Below are 24,504 nucleotides of genomic sequence, written 5' to 3' on the forward strand. Positions count from 1 at the left end.
ATTGGGAGACAATTTTTATTAATGTATCAGAACTACCTAGTGTAATTTACAGAGTTGTTGTGATCTCTCAAAGTTGTGATGGTGTTTTTCTGAGAAATAGTAAACTCCATCCTAAAATTTATGTGGAATTGCAAGAGACACCAAAAACAGCAAGAGTTTACATTTGAAAACCAAGAGCAAAATTAGAGGCATCAATCATACATCCTGATTCCAAAACTTATTACAAATCTGCAGGTAAAACAATGGGATAGTGGCATAAAGACAGGCATCACATTGTAGATATGATGAATATGACTTATGGAAGAGAATACTGAGCTCAGTAAATTATTGTAAATAAGATTTTAAAGACCATTCAATAAGCAAATATAGTGTTTTCAACAAATGATGTTTGAAAACTGGATATCTATATATGAAAAATTAAATTGGACCATTTCATCATACCTTAAAAAAATTAATTCAAAATGGATTAAAAATCTAATGATAAGAACTAAAAAAGGCCGGGCGCAGTGGCTCGAGCCTGTAATCCCAGCATTTTGGGAGGCAGAGGCGGGTGGATCACGAGGTCAAGAGATCGAGACCATCCTGGTCAACACGGTGAAATCCCGTCTCTACTAAAAATACAAAAAATTAGCTGGGCATGGTGGCTCGTGCCTGTAATCCCAGCTACTCAGGAGGCTGAGACAGGAGAATTGCCTGAACCCAGGAGACGGAGGTTGCGGTGAGCCGAGATCCCGCCATTGCACTCCAGCCGGAGTAACAAGAGCGAAACTCCGTCTCAAAAAAAAAAAAAAAAAAAAAAAAAAAAAACTAAAAAAAATACTAAACTAATAAAAGAAAACATAGAAAAGCTTCATACCATCAGATTTGGCAAGGAATTTTTGGATGGAACTTCAAATCACAGGCAACAACAGAAAAGATAGATAAATTGATATTAATCAAAACGAAAAACTAATCAAAATGAAAAACTTTTGTGCATCAACGGACACAGTCAACAGAGTGAAAAGGTAACTTATAGAATGGCTTAAAATATTTGTAAATCATATATCTGATAAGAAGTTAATATTCAGGAAATTTAAAGAACTCCTACATTTAACAACAACAATAGAAACCTCACCTAATTAAAAATTGCCTAAAACACCTGAATGGATATTTCTTCAAAAAAAAGTATACAAATGACCAAGAAAACGTGAAAAAATGTTCAACACACTAATCGTTAGGGAAATTCAAATCAAAACCACAAAGATATTGCCTCACACCATTTAGGAATGCCACTATTAAAAACAAAATCAAAACAGAAAACAAGCCTTGGCAAGTGATATGATTAGGCTTTGCATCCCCACCCTAATCTCGTCTTGAATTGTAATCCCCACGTTCACCATATGTGAAGGGAGAAACCAGGTGGAGGCAACTGAGTTATAGGGGTGGTTTCCCTCATGCAGTGCTCATGATAGTGAGTGAGTTCTCAGCAGATCTGATAATTTTATAGAGGGCTCTTCCCATTTCGCTTGGCAGTTCTCCTTCCTGTCATCTTATGAAGAAGGTGCCTTGCTTCCCCTTCACCTTCCACAATGATTGTTAAATTTCCTGAGGCCTCCCCAGCCATGCTGAACTGTGAGCCAATTAAGCCTCTTCCCTTTAAAAATCACATTTATAGCAGTGTGATAATGGACTGATACAGCAAGGATATAGAGAAATTAGGACTCCTTTATAGCAGTGTGAAAATGGACTGAAACAGCAAGGATGTAGAGGAATTAGGACTCCTGTGCACTCTTGGTGGAAATGTAAAACGATATAGCCATTATGAAGAACAGTATGATGGTTCCTCAAAAAGTTAAAAATATAGCTACCATATAACCCAGTAATGTCACCTCTGGATTTATATTCAAAAGAATTGACAGTAGTTGTGAAGAGATGCTTGCAATCCCATTTACCTGGAAGCATTGTCCACAGTAACCAAAAAATCGAGGCAATGCAAATGTTCGTTAATGAACGAATGAATAAACAAAATGTGATATATGCTTGCAATGGAATATTATCATCCCTTAAAATGGAAGGAAATCCTTTCACATGATACAACATGGATAAACCTTGATGACATTTTCCTGAGTTAAATAAGCCAGCCAAAAAACAATAAATCCTGTCTGATACCACTTAAATTGGGTACCTGGAGTACCTAGGTACTAGAGTACCTAGTTTTGTTACCTAGAGTAACAAAACTCATAGAAACAGAAAATAGAATGGTGTTTTCCAGGGCCTAGGGGAAGAAGGGAACAGAGAATCATTGTTTTAGGGGAAACATATTTTTGTCTGTTTCTTTTCTTTTCTTTTGCCCACTGGCTCCAGCAGAGAGGTGCAAAGGCTGCATAAAGTCTAGAGTTTCAGGATTTAGAACTGAAAACATTGTCAATGTTTGTTGTAGAAGAATATGAATATACTTAAAACTGCTGAGCACTTAAAAATGATTAAGATGGTACATGTTATGTATCATAAATGTATATATATACATTTGCCAAAATTAAAATGTTTTAAAAATTGTGACAAAACACATTAAAAAGCAGGTATGTGGCTCTTTATAAATCAGAAGTTCTGGCAACTCTAGGCCTCCACTGTTTCTCAGAGTTTCACAGTTTCCAATTCTCCTCCTCCTTGTTCATTTGTCTGCGTGAATTCTGTAGACACCTGAACGGCAATGCTGAAATGTCAAAATATCGGAGTCAGATGCCATTTCTCTGTGTTGGTTTGCATGCTATAATAGAGCCCAGTAAAATTCAACTGGGCTCTATTATTAAGCATCTCTTTACTGGCCTCCGAGTTAAACCTAGAGGCAATGGTGACAATAATGCTATCTTTTACACCATAATTGGTGTTCCCAGAGTAATGCCTGGTAAAAACAGGGTAACTAAAACGTTTTCTGAATAGAAGGATTTCAAAAAAATCATCCGGTTTTGCCTAATTTAGATATAGGTGATTGCACGTTGAAACGTTTATGCAGTTATGTAAATAATCAGATTTATAAACCTACTAGATTTTTCTTGCCCTGCCAGCTGGAGGGTTTAGAAGGTACTGCCACTCAAGTGGAAATGAACACACCTAGTACCTAGGTCTTGGTGTCTAATACTGTTCTCTGATAAAGAGAAATGGATGATTCAAGGGCTGTGGCAGGGCATACATAAAATGAGGCTGGGTTATTTTGTAGTCTCTCACTCTCTCTCCCTCTCTCTCTCTCTCTCTCTCTCTCTCTCTCACACACACACACACACACAAACACACACACACACACACACACACACACACACACACACACACACACACAGTATTGATAGGACATGTCAAAGGGGCAAAGGAACCAAGTGAAAGAGCCCCCGGTGGCCAAAACTGAAACCAACCAAACAACAAAATAAATCAGGTAATAATGGATTTTAATTCATTATATAAAATACATATCAATGAGTCTCCAGTGACATAAATGATTGAATAATTAAATTGGGGAAGAATAGAAAAATCTGTACAGAACAATTTCAAGTAATTCATGTAGATAGGCTGTGCCCATGGAGGTGAAGTGTAACTTGCCACTTCTTAACTATGGGCTGTACATAGCGACTTCCTCCTGAAGAATGCAGTATGAAAAGGAGGGGTGGAGAGAGAAAATTTAGCATATAGAAACCTGACAACACCACCTCAGCCATTTTATCAAGGGAAATATCCACAATGAGAGTCCTATTGATAGCACGTACACTTGATATGATATGAGGAAAATGACACTTTACTTCTGTGGTCTCCTTCCCCAAATCTCATAAACCTAGCATAATTATGAGAGAAAAAAAATCAGGAAAAAATCCTAATTCAGGAATATACTACAAAATAGCTGACCAGTCCATCTCAAACTGTTAAGGTCTTCAAGAAAATCTGGAGAAATTGTCAAAGCCAAGAGGAGCCTAAATAGACAGAACAAGTAAATGTAATATGATATCCTGGATGAGAGCCTGGAACTGGAAAAAAGACATTGGGGAAAAACCAAGGAAATCTGAATGAACTATGGACCTTGGTTAGTAAGAATGCATGGCCGGGTGTGGTGGCTCACACCTGTAATCCAAGCACTTTGGAGGCCAAGGCGGGCGGATCACCTGAGGTTGGGAGTTCAAGACCAGCCTGACCAACATGGTGAAACCCCGTCTTTAAAAAAAAGAATGCATGGATTCCAATGTATTAACTGTGGCAAGTGTACCGTAGTAAAGAATATAGGAAACTGGTTGTGGGGTACATAGGCACTCTCTGTGCTATCTTTTATACTTTCTGTATATCTAAAACTATTTTAATACAACCATTCTATTTTTACAAACAATAAATTTGTATTTACAATGATTTTCCTTTTTTGTTTACTTTTGTTTATTTTTCTCTCTCTCCTGTCTGAAATATCAGCTCTTTGGGAGTGAGAGTGATTTCTCTCTCTCTTTTTTTTTTTTTTCAGAGTGTTGTGTATTGACATATGTTAATGATCAATAAATATATAAGTACAATGAATGAAATACTAAAACATCCTCTCCAATGTAATCTAGATGCCCTATTAATTTCAGAAATAGCTCTCCTCCTCTCCTGTAGATTTCGCTTCCTTCTTTCCTTACTATTTTCAAATAATCCTCACCACTTTTATATTCACCTGGCATAACAGCCCTTCTTCCAGGCTCAGGAAGGAAAGTGCCAGACAGCAAGCAGCCTTTGGTTTACCTATGGTTATACACATGGGATTAAAACCATGACATCAAAGGTGGATCAACACAATTTGGATTTCAACCTATTTTGAAAACTTCCCTTTAAAAATTATTTGGACTTTAAGTCATCCCTAATATATTTCTATGCTTGATGCTTTAGAATTAATCTGGTGTCATTTTTAATGACAGGTTTTTTGATTTATACATATCTACTTATGCATCTTCCCTGATGTAGATTTTTGACTAAGCAATACAATTTGACAAGCTGAAATTAAAGCTCCTCCTAGTTCCCAAGATTCCCGGTTTATTACCAATCTTTTCACTCTGCTAACCACTGAAACCACTTCCTAATCACCACTTTTCGTTTTTCAATTCTAGCATTTCTGAGATAACTCCTCTCTTTTGCTACAAATTGTAATCTATATCCATGGGACATTGAACATATATTTTCATATTTGCTTTCTTTCTCTTTCTCTGAGTAAAGTAGTATGCATGTGTGGCTTAAACTATCTTTATTTTACTTAGGAATTCATCTTATTCCAATTAGCTATGTTATTTAAATGTTGACTATGCTCTGGAGTTTGTCTTATGGTCTTTGAAATGAGAAAGCAAGTGGGTACCTATGGTCAGATATTGTTAAGTCTATTTCATTGGAGTTCCATATATTTATTGAATAATTTTGTTGAATAAAATATTTCTCTTATAGGAATACATAGACATCCCATAATAAAGTATTTTATGTGAATTTCCTCTTATTTTAATTAATCTAATCCTTTTTCTAGTAAAAAAGGTAACATTTATTAAGTAAATACAAACTTCCAAGCTCCTCTTCAAGTAGAAAAACACATAATCTTCATAAAACTGCTAGGTAGATATGATTATTACTATTATTTCACAGATGCGAAAGATACTGTGGAGAGATTAAATCAATTGCTCAGGGTTATACAGCTGGCAAAATATGAAAATAGAATTAAAACTAATAAAATCTAGCTCCCAAGCCCAAATTTTAACAAGTACATGCCATTTGAAGAGAGTTGTTTGGGGATGATTCTGTGATAATAATCTTTCTTTTGAGAATATAATGGGAATTAAAACACTCGACTTTTTTTTTTTTCTTCAAGGATGTGATAGAGCTTGGGCATTGAGAGACTCTTATAATTATCCAGCTTTCTGCCAAGAATTCAAATCTCATCGGATGCCAAGTGTCTGACTGTTTTTAAGTGTTCCAAATCTGTGATGTGTAGTGTGTTAACAGAAAAATGCTTTCTTTCCTACAGGATTTGAAATGAATTTCTTAGGGCCTATCTTTTGCCTGCTTCCCCATTAGGGAACATCGTCAGCTTCTTTCCTTCACCTTGTTAATGCCTTTGATTCCTCACTTAGCTCCTCGCCTATATAGAATTTGATTTCACGGGGCCTGAGACCCGTCCATCCCGCCTTCATTCTAACTCTCGTCTGAGAGCCCTTCCTCTGCACTCACTGTAGAGTCTAGCCTTTGGTCTAGCACTGGTAGACCCTGGGGCCCTGTACCATCCTCTTCCTCAGCTGTTCCCCATGTCGGTAGTGGCAGGTTTCTACTGTTACATGTTGCCTCACCTTCCCCTGTTGAGGTTTTCCAAGACATCTCATGTTAAGATACCATTTGAAAAGCCTGAATTGTTTTCTATCCTGACAATTACAAATGTTTGTCAATATTTCACGTTTTCCTGAGCTCTTAATGAATGCTGTTGTATTTCTTCTTGTAGAGGTTCGGTAAAGTTAGTTGATTACGATAATACATTGGATAAGGAAAGGTACAAAAATAGATCCATTATCAACTGAGGAGGACTACAAAAGGGTAAGACCTTGTCTAACTGAGGCTAGAGTACCTCTGGGTAAAATTACATGTCAACATCTTGAAATATAATACTTAAAATTTTGAAAAGAAGTTTTACCTCATAAGACCTAACATCCTAAACCCTTTGCTGTTACAATCTTTAGGAAGTCACTCTCCTCCCACCTGTCTTCTCTTCCTGCACTCCCCCGACGTGAATTTTAATTCGCTCTGATTGTGGAGCTTAAAATTAGTGATGGATATGGTCATCATCTTTTTCTTCCTTGAGATTTGCCCAACAGGAACAAATTTAATGTGAGGACCAAACTATAATCAGGGGTGTGTCGTCTCTTTTGGAAGGAATGGGACATTGGCCTTCGATGACTCGAGATATCTCAAAAATACGGAGGGAGAACGATGTCTTAGTTCACTGCAATGGTTGGAGCTATAATGCTTGGTTTATTTAAATTTATTTACTGTTTAGCTGGAGAGCTGCTCAGGCTAATTAACAAGCTCCTGACATGTAGCATCACACAATCCAAGGAACTAAATGGAAACAAACTGCTGTTTAGTGCTAAAATAATTAGATGAGGTATCGTCTTTTGGCATGAAAATGTTAATAACATAAAAAAGTCCACGGCACATTAGTAATCTCTAAAGTGTTTCTTTCACAGTGGCCCAATGTTGAAGGTTTGGTGGAAGAAGGTTTTATATTCTTTACCAAATTATATTTAGATGATCAGATATAAAATATATTTCAAGATTTAATAATAAACTAGATAAATATTTTGACTTTCATGACAGAAATCAGCCTATATTTAACAATATTAAATATTTCATTGAAAGAATTACAGTTTGTAAAAATGAGAGAATGAACAGTTGTTTTTATTGGGTTGTAACTCAAATAGAAGGCTCAAAACTAAACCACATTATTTTCATTAAAAACAAGCATTGAATATTCAATGTACACATAGTATCCTCTTGTATATAAAAATCATTACTGAAAGTCTGTTTCTACCCATAAAGTTTCTTATTTAAGGTGGCAACGCCCACAAAACAAGGCAGTAATAATTTGAAGGCACACCTGATAAACATCCAGTACAGGTCAGGTGTGGTGGCTCACGCCTGTAATCCCAGCACTTTGGGAGGCCAAGGCCGGTGGATTATGAGGTCAGGAGATCAAGACCATCCTGGCCAACGTGGTGAAATCCTGTCTCTACTAAAAATACAAAAATTAGCCAGCTGTGGTGGGAGACGCCTGTCATCCTAGCTACTCAGGAGGCTGAGGCAGGAGATTCGCTTGAACCCAGGAGGTGGAGGTTACAGTGAGCTGAGATCACACCACTGCACTCCAGCTTGGGCAACAAGAGTGAAACTCCATCTCAAAAAATAAAAATAAAACCATACAGTATAAAGTATTAGATTCTACAGTGGACAATGTGTAACATTTGGTTTATTTTGGCATTTTTATACTATCTCCCTATAATTATGCTCTATATTTTCAAGGAATGTGACATTTTTATGCTTAGTGAGTGATAAATATTTACGACCACAGCAAATGAAATTTAGAAACTTAACTGTTTTATGTTAAGAAAAGCACTGAGTGCATATTAAGGACAAGAGGACTGAACTTTGGATACTACATTACTCTAGACGTCATGAAAGAAATGATACTGATTTCAGATTTTTTTCCTCATCAATGATTGGAATAACGTTATGTACTTCTACTTACATCAAGGAATGTTTTGGTGATTGGTGTGTAAAATATCTATGAAATCCTTTTCTATCTCTTTCACTGATCAATATCAAAAAGAGCCCATGCTTTCTTGCTCTTAATGGCTTCCCTTAATGTGTAATTTTGTTGTTGTTGTTGTTACTAAGCAGTTTCGTGATATCTGCAGAGTCATGGATGTGAGACAGTCAATTTCAGCAGTGAATAGAAACAGTTCTGGTCTTGGATTTTCAGCCCTGTGTGCAACATGTTATGGGCCTATTTATTCAGTCCCCAGTTTGTGAAACTAACATAGGAACAGAATCAGCAGATCTGTAGCCATTTCCCAGTCCAGTGATCTGACAAATTGCTGCCCCATTCAATCTGTCAAGATGTCTCTCTCATGCCCCCTCTTTCCTCCCACTAAGTTGTAGTTGTGAACTAGGTCTGTCTGGAGTCTCTGCTGCCCCAGGTTGCCATGGAGACCACAACAATAGTAGATATGGAAGTAAAAGCTGCTCTTTATCCTCCTCTTCTTACTAAGGAACGTGAACTCTTATCTTACCCCAGACTCCAAATATAACTGAGGCAGGTAGGGCGAGAATGATGAGAATTCAAAGGCATATGGGGCTTCCTTTCTAATCCTCCACATCGGCAGGGAGCCCAGCTTCCCCATCCCCGCCTACTTACCACCTGCTTTGCAAAGGAAATGTTTGTGAGAATTAGCCTCAGTAGTTTTTGTAACACTGTCTCACTTGAAAGTATTATTTGTGAGTTCTCACACTCTCATTATGTGTTCACACACTCCCAATGAGCACTCATTCCTCTAAAACCTCTAAGGGAACATAACCCATTTCAACATTAGATCTGAAGTAAATAGCCTACAGATTATAAAATGAGCAATCATTTACTTCAATTCATTTAGAGAGTAAAGAGACAGAGTTTGAATTCCCTGTTTCTACACCATTCCTGAGACCACATAGATGCAATACTTCTAGGCTAGTGGCCTCTGAAAATGCAATTATGAAACATGAGGGGTTAATACATTGGCACTGAAGTATGCCCAATATGTTGCCATTGTTCTGTGTTCTTGCATGGAGGTTTCTTTGCATTGAGATAACAATGCATTTAGTTTGGAGGAGAGTTGGTATGATGGTGACATCTGAGCCTGAAGCCCAGAGCATGGACACAAGAAATTTCCCAAAAGTGTTTATTTATTTATTTTTCTTATCATTCAGGTACCAGGTGATGGGAATGTCCTTTGGGACTCTCTTGGAAAAGAAGCAAGACTTGAAGTAGAACAGTAGACTAGACAAAAGCCTTAGATAAAAAGAAAGGTGACAATATTATAATTTTTAAGGGTTATTTTTGGACATTCACACTAATTTTCATACAAGTAAGATGGGGTCGTAAATTACTTCCAAGTATATATTAAATATTGAACAATCTCATAAAGTGCATGCATCTTGTACAATTTGGTAAATATCTTAGAGGTTTTTACAATTATCCTATGACTGACGTTTTTGTGCATAGCAGACTTCTCTGAAGGCTGAAATTTAAAGCAGTCATGAGGTGACAGAATGAATCTATTTTTTTTTAAATGTATTTAGCCACATATAAGGCAGACAGTTTTCTCCCTACTCATTTAATACATTATTTTTGGGATATAGACATCTATTTTTAAGTGTTTAAAATTACTGGGTGCCTGAAGAAACCACTGCTTTCCCATGGTGGTTCGGCTATGTTTCTCCCTACACAGGCTTCAGTCACCACGAAAGTGTTAGCACAGCCCACTCGTGGTGGCCCCAGCAATGCTGCTAATGGGATCAGGGTATTCATACTGTACTCAGTGTGTCTCACAGGGGATGGCATTTAAAATTCAGAATAGCATGTTTCAGTGACTCACACAATGAACTGAAATGACAGTATATGGCAGGGAACAGTGTAAGCAGTTCTACAATACTGACTTCTTAGTTCCATGTTGTGCAAACATTTTGTGACAATGTGCATAAACAAATATTCAGCAATTGCATTCTGCAGCAGCAAATCTAACGTGGGTGTGGTAGGGTTTAACTTTGTTTTTCAGATCTTGATAATTCATTATGCTTGAAATAACCTATACAAAATTCTGTTAAAATAAGGATAAGTGTTATGATTTCTCTCTTTTTTTCACAAATTTTACTTAAATATGATACACACTTTTCAAGCTAAACATTTACATAACTATGGTTTTGCTATTATGAATTTAGAGTAAATATATGTATAAGTTATTTCCATCTAATATGGTTATATCAAATATGAAGCTTTATACCAACATTCTGAATTTCCTTCCTTTGTCCCTCCTCGCCTCCCCTCCCCTCCCCTCCCCTCCCCTCCCCTCTCCTCTCCTCTCCTTTCCTCTCCTTTCCACCCACTTCCCTTCCTTTCCTCCTCTTAGTAATTATTTGATTTTCTTTTTTGGAGATTTGAGATCTAGGCTATTCTCTAAATCCTTCATTCTGGAAGCAGATAGAATTGTACCGTGTGTAGATTTGGGGTTATTTTTCCCAAGTATAACAGGAAAAGCAGAGTGTGGGAGAGAGTAGAAGGAAAAGTGTAGCTTAAGGAAACAGAAAATGATGATGACCATAAGTAGGCAAAGATCAACTTCCTTCCCTTCCTTCCCCTCCCCTCCCCCCCCCCCCCCCTCCCTTCCCTCCCCTCCCCTCCCCTCCCCTTCCTTCTTTCAAGATGGAATTTCACTCTTGTTGCCCAGGCTGGAGTGCAATGGCACAATCTCATCTCACTGCAACCTCTGCCTTCCAGGTTCAAGCGACAGGCATTCGCCACCACTCCTGGCTAATTTTTTGTGTTTTGTAGAGACGGGGTTTCTCAAAGTTGCTCAGGCTGGCCTCAAACTCCTGACCTGCGGTGATCCGCTTGCCTTGGCCTCTCAAAGTGCTGGGATTATAGGCATGAGACACCATACCCAGCCTGGATTTTCTTGATATAGAGATGTTCTCTACCTCAATATCCTGCTTCAACTATATTATATCTATGTATAAGAAATATGCTACAACCTTTCAGTGTAAAACATATATTTTTTCTCCCCATTTCCAAGATTTGAACTGAGTATACTTCATTTCATATGCAATGATTGCATTTTGTAAATCTCCTTTCTTTCATTGAAGGAAGGTGGAGAGACTTCCAGAATGGATCTGATTTAAGTATTTTGGACCTCAGTAAACATCTGATATGATAATGAAACTTTGCTCATTTGAGGAAGTCACTGGTACTCTCTGAGGTTCGACCTAGTGGGCACTGTATGAACTTGTGGAAAAACTGCTGGGACCTTCATGTTGTGTGTGCAGGGCTGCCCAGGCTTTGGTGGATTCCTGGTTTGTTGTATCACACTAAGCAATGAGACAACTGTGCCGTACTTCAATGATGTCAGTATTATTAGCAGAGAGGCTAAAAAAAACACTGTGACTCCTTTAATGCGGACTGGATTTGGGCCGGCGTTTTTAACAGAATGCTATGTACTTTTAAAAACTTTTCTTATGCCTTTTTTTTTTTCCTTTTAATTGATTGCAAACATTTGTCTTCCCACCAGTTTAGAAGTCTCTAGAACTAAAGGGTTTTATCAACCTCATTTCTCATTGCATATTCTGTGTTACTTCATATGGTGTTTGGAATGTGATAGACATTTGATATACGTTTGCTGAGTTAATTTAAACCCTATGCTTCTTGATCTTAAAAGAAAATATACACAACTTAATAACTTAAACAAATGGAGCCTTATCAATATGGAAAGGAGCTACTTAGCCCCTTCTATCTTGTTTTCTGTAACTAGGCAGTCTTCCTTTTCCTCTGAACTAGGGCTGTGAAGGGGTGCTGTGCAGCTGGGCTCCATAGATAAAGATGCATGAGGAAGTTGTTAGGTGATCCTACTGAAATTGCTATGAGAGTAAAATATGTTTTTAAAGAAATTATGCAAGATTTGCCACTGACATTTTAGGAAGTGGCATAGTGGAAAAAAATGGAGAACTCATGTTTACATGTAGTTTTACCTGTCAGTCTGCCATATATTAGGTTCAAAGTTTGAGCAAGTCACTTAGCTTTCAACACTTCCAAAAAGCCGGGCATGCCCTTTATTTAAATCTCTGTATGGCAAACATGCTTACCTCCTTCTACTATTTGGCTGGGAATCCTATCAATGGATCCCACCTTCACTGATCTATTTAAAATAACTCCACATGGCTGTGTTCATGCTTGCCTGGTCTGCCTGCTTTTTTTTTTTTTTTTTTTTTTTTTTTTTCCCTATAAGCCCTCTCAAACTCTCCCTCTGTCCTTGGATACTGTCTACCACGTGCTCACCTAATGTCTATCTTCCACCATCTGTTCCCGTCGCAATGTGCCCTGGACAACGACCGCTATGACAGCAAGCCATGTTATCGACAGACGGATTCCAAGAGCCCAGCATGACACTCGGCCTATAAAAAGTTTTCATTAAATAGTTATTATTAAAATACATATAATAAAGTCCATTTTTGAAAGCAACAAAAATTATCCTCAAGGTTAAAACCGTAAATCCACATTGGAGGAACTGCTGGGGCGGGCGGGCGCCCCGGACAGCCGAGCCTTGGGGGTCGCGGGCACCAGCTCCCTCCACCGACCCAGGGTGCCTGCAGCAGGTCCTCCCCAGCCTCTATCCACTGCACCTGGACCCGGCTCGCGGACCCCGTGGCTCCAGCCCGGGCCTGGGTCCCGCGTCCCGAGACCGCCTTCGCTCGGGCGCTCCTGCTCTGCCTGGCCTGGTCCCCTTCCACGTGGCCGGTACCTGTGGCACTACAGATGGAGTGGTAGGGTATAACGTATAATCACTGAATTTCATATATAATCATCTATAATCAACGGATTTCAAGACAGTGTTGGAGCTGGAGCCCAAGCCCATCCATCATGTCTGCACTGCTCAGGAAAGCTCTGCATCATCGGGAGACAGGAGAAGACCGGATTGGACACCCCCGACGCAGACTGCGACCTCACAGACGGGACTGCAGGGGCGTGACGCCGCCGATGTCCTCGGCCCGGGCCCGTCCTGCCCTGCTGGGGACGCAGCCACCACGAGTTCTGCCGGGAACCTCGGATCCGAAGCGCGCCAAGTTTACACGTGACCCGGAGACGCACCTGGTCGGCCTGTAGCTGTGTTTTGAACCACTCGGGACAAAACCGCCTGACAGCACCAGGTGGAGGTGCCTTAGATGGAAGGACGCACTCATGGCCTCTGGGAGTTCGCGGTTAAGTGTGCACTTTATTACCGGAAAGCTTCAAGCGCGGGAAAGAAAATGGCCGAGACAAACACGAGCGCGTTTTTGACGGATACGAAGGGGACACCGCTGTTCCAACGTTCAGGCGGTGAGGCCATCCGAGACTACGCAGAAGACGACGGAAACCCCCAGCGAGGGCGCCAGCCGCGGGCAACAGCAGTGTTCTTCCTGACGGCAGCCAGCCCGCGGTCAGCAGCCTCCTGGCTCCGGTGCGCATCGGGGCAGGCGCGCCCGGGGCGAGGGCGGCCCCGCGGGAGGACGCGGCTGGGCTTCCAGGGACACGCAGCGCCGCTGGAGCCGCCCGCGCCGCACCTGCGGTGCCGGGACCCGGAACGCTTCAGACAGTGAAACGCCAGGTACAGGTGAGGGGAGGAAGGCAGCAAATCACACTGCCACGTGTGTTCCTATGCAACAATCTTGCATGTTCTTCACATGTACCCCAAAACCTAAAATGCAATAAAAAAAGACAGAAAAATAAATAAATAAATAAAAACAAATAAGGAAAAATAAAATAAAGTGAAAAGTGAAAAAAAAAAAAATGACAGTGGAGTACGAGGAAACAAACCGGGATAATGGAGCAGGCTGGTACAACCGATTCCAAGGTGTTTTAATTTTTAAAGCTCTGGCACCTGCTACGCACGTCATGCTTTAGATGATGCTCTCAGGAGGAACAAGCTCATCCAAGCAAAAACGAACGAACGCCTGAGGCATTCCTGAATGGACTTTTGAAGAGCTTTTGAAAGGCTGACTTCAAACCATGTAGGAAACTAAGATGAAAGTTGTGGAGACTTTCCTGAGACTTTTCTAACGTTTCCAACACTGTGTTTAGGTTCTTTTTAGGAGTACGTTTGGAAATTCAAAACAATGGGCAAACCTTCAATTCGTGTATTAAATGCAGGAGACTTCTATATTTTCGGCACCCTCCTAATACACTTTACGATTTAGCACTTTGACTTGACCTGTATTGATTAAACATTTGAGAAGTAACTATATTTTTATAAGTCTACTGTACAAATTATAGAGTTTAAGATCTAAGATACAGCTTCTATGGCAACACTGTATATACATATATAATTTTTAAAAGATTTTGTATATGGGAATATTCTATTTATATAGGTAATATTTTTTACTTGTATATGTTGAGATCATTTAATATACTTTTTATAAATAAAGGCAACTAGGAATTGCTGGAAAAAAAATAAAACCATGTCAATTAAAGTCGGGTACCAGATAAAGACGACTATTATCTCCATTATTTTTCAACAACATTTTATGAGTTCCAGCAAATATAGGCAAATAAAAAAATGAGAGCCCTAAGTTGGGGGGTGGGGGAGATATGCCAGGGAATTTTTTTTTATTCCCACTTTTCTTAGAGTTTTCATCAGGAATTGCTGCTCAATTTGACCAAACATTCATTCAGAATCTTTAATTGAAGGGAGAAATATGTAAACATATATACATATCTATACACACACACATATGTATATATATATAAACACACATAAAACTTGTTGATGAAATTAATTATATTGTTAATAATTTCTTGATATTTACTCACGATTTCTGTTTTGAAATAAAGACCAACTGCTCATAGCACAATTTCATTTCTCACTTGTGGAATTCTGTATGCTAATACTGTATTCATGATTGAGTATTGGCATATATTTTCATATTAATAATGGTCTCTTGTTTCTTTTATTTATGCTACTATGTCTCCCTTTATTTTTAATTTTCATTTTAATTTACCTTAATAAAATGGTTTGAAGAGACATCTGGAATCATGTCTTCTTTAAGAATTAGATAAAACTCAGCTTTATCCTTCTGTTACTGATGCTTTTTCAAAATAGAACTTTTATCAATTTTATCAATTGCAAGATTTAAATTAACTTGCTTAATGAATCCTGAGGTACTCAATTGACCACATAACAATTTTTAAAAAAGGAAATATTGGGCCGGGCCCAGTGGCTCACGCCAGTAATCCCAGCAATTTGGGAGGCCAAGGCAGGCGGATCACGAGGTCAAGAGATCGAGCCCATCATGGCCAACATGGTGAAACCCCATCTCTACTAAAAATACAAAAATTAGCTGGGCGTGGTGGTGTGTGACTGTAGTCCCAGCTATTCGGGATGCTGAGGCAGGAGAATTTCCTTGAACCCAGGAGGTGGAGGTTGCAGTGAGCAGAGGTAGTGCCACTGCACTCCAGCCTGGCAACAGAGTGAGACTCCATCTCAAAAAAAAAAAAAAGGAAACATTGCTTGAATCATTGAGAAAATCATCTTGGAATTACAACAGATCTGACATGGTATTTCTACAGCCACGTGAACTAGCTAATAATGTATTTTATTTTAATTAAACTTTGACTCAGGATATGACTTTATACACTATTATTACATAGAACCTTGTTTCAATTGGGTCTTGGAAAACAATGGACTTATATTCAGTCATAATCTTAAATATTACATTAAAAGCTGATCAAATATTTCAATATTCTTGTCTAACTAAAATAAGTGGTCCTTTTCTATACTGAAAGTTGATGATTTATGTTATTATTAGTTGCACTAAAATTTGTTATTATTATTAGAGCTGAGAGCTGAACCTACATTCTTAATTGTAATAAACAATTATCAAAATCAAACATAATTATACACTATTTTAGGCTGAAACTTTAGGAGTTCTAAAATTTTAAATTAGTCATAGTTCTTTTTTTTCATCACGTAACCAATGGACATTCCTGCTGGGACTTTTCATTTTAAACGACATAAAATTTAGACTAGAAATGCCTATTGAAAGATTCCTATTTTATTTCTCTGTATTCATGAAGTACTTTTACAAATTAAAATGCAGAGAAACATAATAAAACAAATGAATGCACACAATGCCTCCTCAGGAACATCACATTCCCTTCCTTGAGCTGCTATGTCAACAATAATCCAACTCCCCATCCTTGGTTGGATGTGTTCCTAGCTTTTTCAGCTCTGTTCTGTGTCCTGTGGTTGCAGCCACTCAAGATGAGGGCTGATGTGTGTCAATCATCTCACATTCTTTCTTTCTTTAGGGGTGTTGTTTCCTCCACATTCCAAATTATATTTGACTTCACATAGTTGATTAACCCACTACTTCCAAAAGTTATGTGGTAAGATTTTCTTAGATGCAGCTCTATAAGCTACTTTCCAGCAGGTAATTTTGGCTACTACACTTGATTTACCTTCCAATCCAACAGTACAAGCTCTTGTGAATATTACAGACTCATTTCTTAGTCGAATGCTTCTCTCTTAAGAAAGGCTTATCTCCTACCCATGGCTGGCAACTGCCATGACCCTGTGAGCGATCTGCAGTTGTAAATGTGTGTGTCCGCAGGAAATCACAGAAGGGTCGTGTGTTCCCTCACATTGCCACCAGAAAACTCCTCTGTAAAGCTGAATGTGCTAGTAGACACACAAGGGCAGGAGGACACCCTAACCCCGGCACGAAATGCTTTAAAGCTGTCACCCCATGATACCTGTTATAAGCCAAATTCTTATTTTTCCTTCAGTTCATAAACCAGTGCATACAAAATGATTTATTTATTTAGTGTCCACCTAGAGTCACTGTTTTAGAATGAACAGTAAAACATGTTATAGTTTTTAGACTAGCCGAGTTATTTTATCCGTAAAGGGACATGTTTCAAAATCAACCCTCCAAGTCATGTTTAAGATCCTTTTCAAACAAGATTCAGAATGTTAAGGAAAGAATTTACTTATATCAAGTCGGATGAGTCCAATGATAAGGTAACACACTAGGTGGCTGTTTTTCGTCATTATTACTAGTGGGCAGAAACACATCAATCTGACTCTCCTAAGATCAAAATCTTACTGGATTTCCTGATATTATGTGAGGCCGGTAGCTAAGATCCTCACAAGCTAATCTTCCTGCCCTTTCTGTCTGTGAAGTGTGGTGTGTGTGTGTTTCCTGATGTGTGCTTAAAATATGCCCCCATAAAGCAGCAGTGCCCTCTATTTATCCATTAAAAGCAAGCTCAGCTATGAGCATTCTTGGCTTTATATCCCAGAGCAGTGGCAGGTAACTAAATTTCTCCTTAGAACCTCACAGAAGATAGAATGGCCTCCAAGGTGAAACCGGAAAGGGCAAATAACCAAAAAAGGTTGTCTGAACTTTTCTTCTTAATAGATGAATGGAACTTAAGAGTTTCAGTTCATGAACTGAGTCGTTAGATTGGTAGTGGTTTTAATATTAGATTAAATCCATAAATATCTATTTGAATTCAATTTCTCTTTTCTATTCTTATTCATTGTCACCATTTATCAACCCTCTTTCTGGGGTACTCACCTACAACACTTACAGAGAATAACTGTAGCAATACTTTATCTAATTAAAATTAGCAACATTTCATTTGAATTATAAAATGTGAATGAAAGTAAAAAGGACAACTGGATTTATTGGTGCAGATTTCTGACTTGGCAGGTAGAATCCATTCATTATTATTTATGATATAGAGCCTACATTTTCCAATCTGACACTATCAGGCTGATATAATATGCATTTAAAGCATAGAAGAAAAACAGGAAAAAAACCCATACTATCTCAATCCTATTTCCTGAAAAGATTAAGAATCCTGCATTAATTAAGAAATATGTATTTGTCAAAGACTTAAAATTATGGTTACACATATAGATACTCATAAGTGACCTTATATTTTAAAAACTCATTATCTCTCTAGGGTGAGATTTTATTATAGTTTAATGTTCTTATATTTTTCACTTAGACTTGAACAGGACTTTAAGATTGAAGCACATGTAAAGCCTTAAAAGTAAAACAACCGCCCATTGCCTATTTTGTAGTCAACCATATGTAACTTATACATGTCATATTTTTCCCGTATCTATACCCATATTTACACATTCCCATATTTACATACCTATTTCCAATTGATTTTCATACTGTTATGTCTTTTGGTTTACATTTTATTTTATTTTATTTGTTTTTTTATTGCATTTTAGGTTTGGGGGTACATGTGAAGATCATGCAAGATTATTGCATAGGTACACACATGGCAGTGTGATTTGCTGCCTTCCTCCCCATCACCTATATCTGGCATTTCTCCCCATGCTATCTCTCCCCAACTCCCCAGCCCCCACTGTCCCTCCCCCATTTCCCCTCAACAGACTCCAATGTGTAGTGCTTCCCTCCCTGTGTCCATGTGTTCTCATTGTTCAACACCCGCCTATGAGTGAGAACATGTGGTGTTTGATTTTCTGCTCTGTGTCAGTTTGCTGAGAAGGGTGGTTTCCAGGTTAATCTATGTCCCTATATCCAAAATGTTTTTTGGTTTAATCCTAGATATTATATTATCTACCGTACACTTACTATAGAATATGAGTACTTAGCTGTTTTATTCCGCTGCCTCATATATTTTACGTTATCAGAAATTTCTAATATTATATTCCATTGTAGGGATATATCTCAGTTTGTTTACCCATTTACCTTTTGATGGACATTTGAGTTGTCTTAATTTTCTGATTAAAAATACGGCTGCCATGAGTATTCATAAAAAGTATTTGTAAGGACGTTTACTTTCATTTCTCTTGGATAAATTTATAAAAATTAATTTACTGGATTATATAGTACATACATGTTTCAATTTTATGAAATTGATAAATATTTTCCAAAATGATTGTGACTTTATTTTATTCTTATTCTCTGAGACTTCCAGTTCCTCCACAACCTTACACACACTTAGCATCTGAGGCATATCTAATTTGGGCATTCCAGAAGATTTAGAGTGGTATCTCATTATAGTTTTAATTCACATTACCCTAATTGCTATCATGTTGAGCATATTTTCATGCACTAATTTGCCATCAATATAAGTTCAAGGATATATCTGCCTAAATTTTTTTCTTATGTTTTATTGGGTCTTTTGTATTATTATCGAGCTTTGAGTGTTTTAAAATATATTCCAAGCATATATTATTTATCAGATAAAGATTTGCAAATATTTTCTCCAAGCTTGTGACTTTCTTAAAAGCATATCCCATAGAAAAAATGGTTAAATTTTGATTACTTCCAACTTAACAATTTGTGCTTTTATGGGCTGCACTTTTGGAATCATGACTGCAAAAGAAAAAGTCCTACCTCAATGCCACAACGGTTTTCTCCAAAGTTTATTTCTAGAAGTTTCATAAGCTTAGAACTTGCATTCAGGTAATTGAGTCACTTTGATGTAGTATTAGTGTCAGTGTCATGTAAGGTATAGATTAAAGCTCTTTATCTTTTCTAATGAGGATTTGAAATTGTCCCAGCACAATTTGCTAAAAAGATTTTACCTTCTCTACTCCTTTGCAACATTGCTGAAAAATAGTTGTTTATTTTTGTTTGCATTTATTTTTGGACACATATTATTATTTTATTTATTATTATTTTTTAAATAACACAATGTCTTGATGATTATAGTTTCTTTATATCTGTTAAAATCAAACAAAATTGGTTTAATAGCTTTGCTTTTATTTTCCAAAGGTGGTTTGGTTATTCTGGATTTTTCAAATTTCCACATGAATTTTAATAACAGTTTGTCAATTTTTATAGAAAAGTTTGCTGGGATTCCCATATGTCAATTAGGGTAGATAAATATTGAGTTTTGTGACATATATATTTAAATGTTTAAAAATTCCTAATAACAATGTTTTGCCTACAGGGATTTTATGTATGTATGTATGTACGTATGTATGTATGTATGTATGTATTTATTTATTTATTTATTTAGGATACAGGGTTTCGCTCTTGTTGCCCAGGCTGGAGTGCAATGGTGTAATCTTGGTTCACTGCAACTTCCGCCTCCTGGGTTCAAGCGATTCTCCTGCCTCAGCTTCATGAGTAGCTGGGATTATAGGCATGCACCACCATTCCTGGCTAATTTTGTATTTTTAGTAGAGATGGGATTTCTCCATGTTGGTCATGTTAGTCTCCAACTCCAGATATCAGGTGATCTGCCCCCCTCAGGCTCCCAAAGTGTGGGGCTTACAGGCATAAACCACTGCACCCAGCCAGGGCTTTTATTACTTTTATTAGATTGATACATAAATATTTTGTAGTTTTGGTGATTTTATGAATGGGTTTTTTTTAAATTAGAAATTCTGATTGTTTATAAAGAAATATAATTATTTTGTATTTATCTTATTTTCTGAAACTCTGCTAAAAATATTAGTTATGATTAGTTCCAGTAGCATTTTTATTTTATTGGTAGATTCTAGCGGACTTTTTTGTTAGCCATCATGTCATCTCCAGATAAAGATGCTTTTCCTCCTTCTTTTCAAATATAGATACCTACTTTTTTTTTCTCTATATTGCCCTGCCTAGTACCTTAATAGAAATGTTGACTAGAAGCAGATAGTGTAGACACTTTTTTTTATATTTAATAATGATATTAAATAAGGCTAAATAATGATATTAAATGATAATGATATTAAATGATAAAAGACTAAAGGATATTACCTGCAGGTTTTTTTATAGCTTCTCTCTGTTCTCTCTGTCAGTTTCAACTTTAGTCTTTTATAATTTAATAATAATTTCAGAGATTCTCTCTGTAAGTTCGAGGAAGTTCTGTTCTACCATTACTTTGGTTAAAGGTGCTCAACAGATATAAATGTTGAATATTGCCAAATATTTTTTGATATTTCAACTCAGTTTTTTATGTGCTTAATTATACTGATTGATTTTCTAATGTTAAACCAACCTTGTATTCCTGGATTAAACTCCAGTTGATCATGTTGTATTACCTAATTTTCAATGATGTTGCATTGTTTGATTTGTTAAAACATTTAATAATGTTTACATAAGTCTTTTATTTGGCTCATTTTAAAAGTTTTAAAGTTTGTTCTTTTTTATCTTTAGTTTGTAGAATTTTAATTATGATGTGTCTTAGTGTAGAATTATTTGGCAGGATTCTTTTGAGGGTGGCTAAATTTCTTAAATCTGTGGGCTCATGTCTGTCATTCAATTTGAGAATTTTTCGGTTATTATAGGTTTAAATACCCTTTCAGCTCCTCTTCTTTCTCCTCTCCTCTGTGACTCATATGATATATGATATGCATTTTATATATTTAGTTACTATCCTGCAGGTTACTGAGGATTTTTTTTTTTTTTTTTTGGCTATATACTCTCTATTGTTCAGATTGGGTGAATTCTATTATTCTGTCCTCATCTTTGTTAATTCTATTCTTTCTCATTCCCACTTTGTTACTAAACTACTCCCAATTTTTTTAAAATTTACGTTATTATAATTCTTACAATATAAATTTGGTAAATGTATATTGTAAAAATATTTGTATAATATCTATTTGGATATTATAACTTATAGCTTATTTCTTTGCTGAGATTTTATAATTTTTAACTTGGATCAAAAAAACTTGTAATTTCTTATGGCAACATTTCTGTTCAAATTGCTTCAAAATCCTTGTGAGAGAGTTCCAATATGTGATTTATCTTATTTGTGATTTTTTCTGGTTCTCAGTATGACATATAATTTTTACTATATCCTGGTCATTTTGCTTATTATCTTAGGTGACTCTGGCTCTTACTTGAGATTTCTTTTTTAAACAGAAATTTACTGTTTAGCTCATGGGTTCATAGGCCATGGTTCCATTTATGATCTATGTTTTAGAGTCATTTGGTGCTGCTTTGTTCTGATTCATTTATCTCATGTCACTGGGCACCCACTGTTCCCTGCTGCTGTTGTTGGAAGGGATGGAAAAAGCTTTCCCAGGTCAGTGCTGGTTATGGAGGCTTCCTTCCTGCTGTGGAAGAGGCAGGATAATGGGGAACTCGGAGCAGGTCAATCTTTGCTGGTCGTCACCACTAGGATGGTGTACCACCTAGGCAAGGGGAGGGTAGTCTCAGGACCTTGACAAAGTGGCCCCCCTCCCAGGCACTTATCAGGAGGACCTCCTGCCAGTGTTCCCAGTCACACAGTACCTCTGAGTGGGGCAGAGGATTCTCAGGCCCAGGGAGAGGGCCGGCCTTCAACTGGCCTCCCATTGTCATCACTCATTGATGCTTGTGGCCTTGCCTGGTTATTAGTGGGGCTCCTTTACAAACCAGAGGTGGCATGAGCCTATCTAGAGTGCTTTCTGTTTTAATGTCAGGACTGAGAAAATGCCCGGCCTGGTGGGTGTTCCTCTGTTTAGTGGAGCAGGTAAGGTATGCCCTGTTCAGTGCTGGCCTGAGACCTCTAATCAGGTCTTCCTCCTTCTGCCTTTCAGAGTTCTTATTTGTTTGTCTCTTGCATTTTCTTCAGTGTTTACAGTTGCACTTCTTGGGGAGAAGTAGAGAGAGATGAGCCTGTGCCGTTTTTGTTTGTTTGTTTGTTTGTTTGTTTTTGAGATGGATTTTTGCTCTTGATCCCAAGGCTGGAGTGCAATGCCACAGTCTCGGCTGACTGCAACCTCCGCCTCCCAGGTTCAAGTGATTCTCCTGCCTCAGCCTATCAAGTAGCTGAGATTGCAGATGCCCACCACCTTTTATTTTATTTTTAGTAGAGGTGGAGTTTCATCATGTTGGCCAGGCTGGTCTCAAACTCCTAACCTCAGGTGATCCGCCCCCTCAGCCTCCCAAAGTACTGGGGTTACAGGTGTGAGCCACCGCGTCTGGACACCTGTGCCATCTTGTCGGGACCAGAAGTCATTCTAAATTGGTTTTAAGTAGCCAAGTCTTTAATAATCTGAGGTTGAGCAATTTTTCTCTATATTTAACAACATATATTTCCATGTTTATTAACTGTTTTCTGACAGATTATTCATGTCTCCTTATTTCTGTGATGGTTTAAAATAACAGATATATTTATATCTTTTTCAGGTGTGTTTGCTATAAATAAATCTCCAGCTTCTTGTTCTTCTTTTAATTTTTGCATAATTTTAAATTTTTTACATTGCTTACATTTTTTAGATATGATTTTTGGAGAACTTGACTTATTTTAACTGGAAGAACTAGACGTACTAATTCTATAATTTAAAAAATGTTGAGAGTTATTGATAATAACAGACTTCAATATTATATAACAACTGATGCCATTGATAATAACAGGTTTGCATGGAAAGGAAAAGAAAATATTAAATTAAGTAGAAGATGTAATGCCTATTTATTTTTTGCAAGAGGATTAAAATGAATTGGGTTAATTCGATTTATCTGAATTAGCACTCTGGTCAATATCAGCAGAATCAGTTTTTATTCTTTTAGAATCATTTTATCCTATATCTTCGCCTATTTTATATTGCATAACTGATGCTCCAAATCTTACCCCATTTATTGGTGCATAATAGATGTTCAACAAGTATTAATATTTACTAACAAATACAGTGGTCTGAACATTATATCTGTCTTTCTGTGGACTTCATGATCCCTCATATTGCCTAATATAAACCATAAGCTCAGGAAGACCTCAGTAAGTATGAATGGAAGATGTAGATGTAGATGTATAAATGGGATCACAGAATGTTGACAGAAGGGTGAATATTGATGGATTTTACTACAATGATAAATAATTCACTCCCTCTATCTTTTATAAAATGTTTCTGATTACTAGGGAAAAATGGAAGGTGGAAGAGACAATCAATAATTTAAAAGCTTTGGAATCATGTAAAAATGATAAACATAATCATAATTGTATTTTTTAAAATTCTTTTTTAGGTTCAGGTTCTTCGGAATGCTGGAGAAGAAGTGAATCTAACGGTGTCATTTTTAAAAAGGGCACCTGCTTTCCTCAAACTTCCATTGAATGAAGATTGCGCATGTAAGCATTAATAAAGAATGGATAAACTGCTCACATCATTATAGTTACATAATTATTATTTTGACAATAATTAGTGATTTCTTTTTGTAGTTGAGATTTTTGTCTGACTATAAATATATTTATATTACCAAGTGTGCTACTAACCTTTATAAAAAAGGAACAGATGTTATTTTTCTTTTTTTTTT

At 37.3% G+C, this 24,504-nt stretch overlaps 1 protein-coding gene across 1 annotated transcript in view; it reads left to right on the forward strand.

Annotated features, from left to right (window-relative positions):
- Positions 1 to 24,504, forward strand: part of SNTG1 (syntrophin gamma 1) — a 384,071-nt gene that overhangs the window by 87,126 nt on the left and 272,441 nt on the right. The window contains exon 7 of the mRNA XM_032296050.1: positions 24,217 to 24,319. Coding sequence (XP_032151941.1) covers positions 24,217 to 24,319 — 103 coding nt within the window. The remainder of the gene's footprint in view (positions 1 to 24,216; positions 24,320 to 24,504) is intronic.

Source organism: Sapajus apella, unplaced genomic scaffold (genome assembly GCF_009761245.1).
Source record: "Sapajus apella isolate SASKATOON/1434 unplaced genomic scaffold, GSC_monkey_1.0 scaffold35, whole genome shotgun sequence".
In the NCBI taxonomy this organism is placed as follows: Eukaryota; Metazoa; Chordata; class Mammalia; order Primates; family Cebidae; genus Sapajus; species Sapajus apella.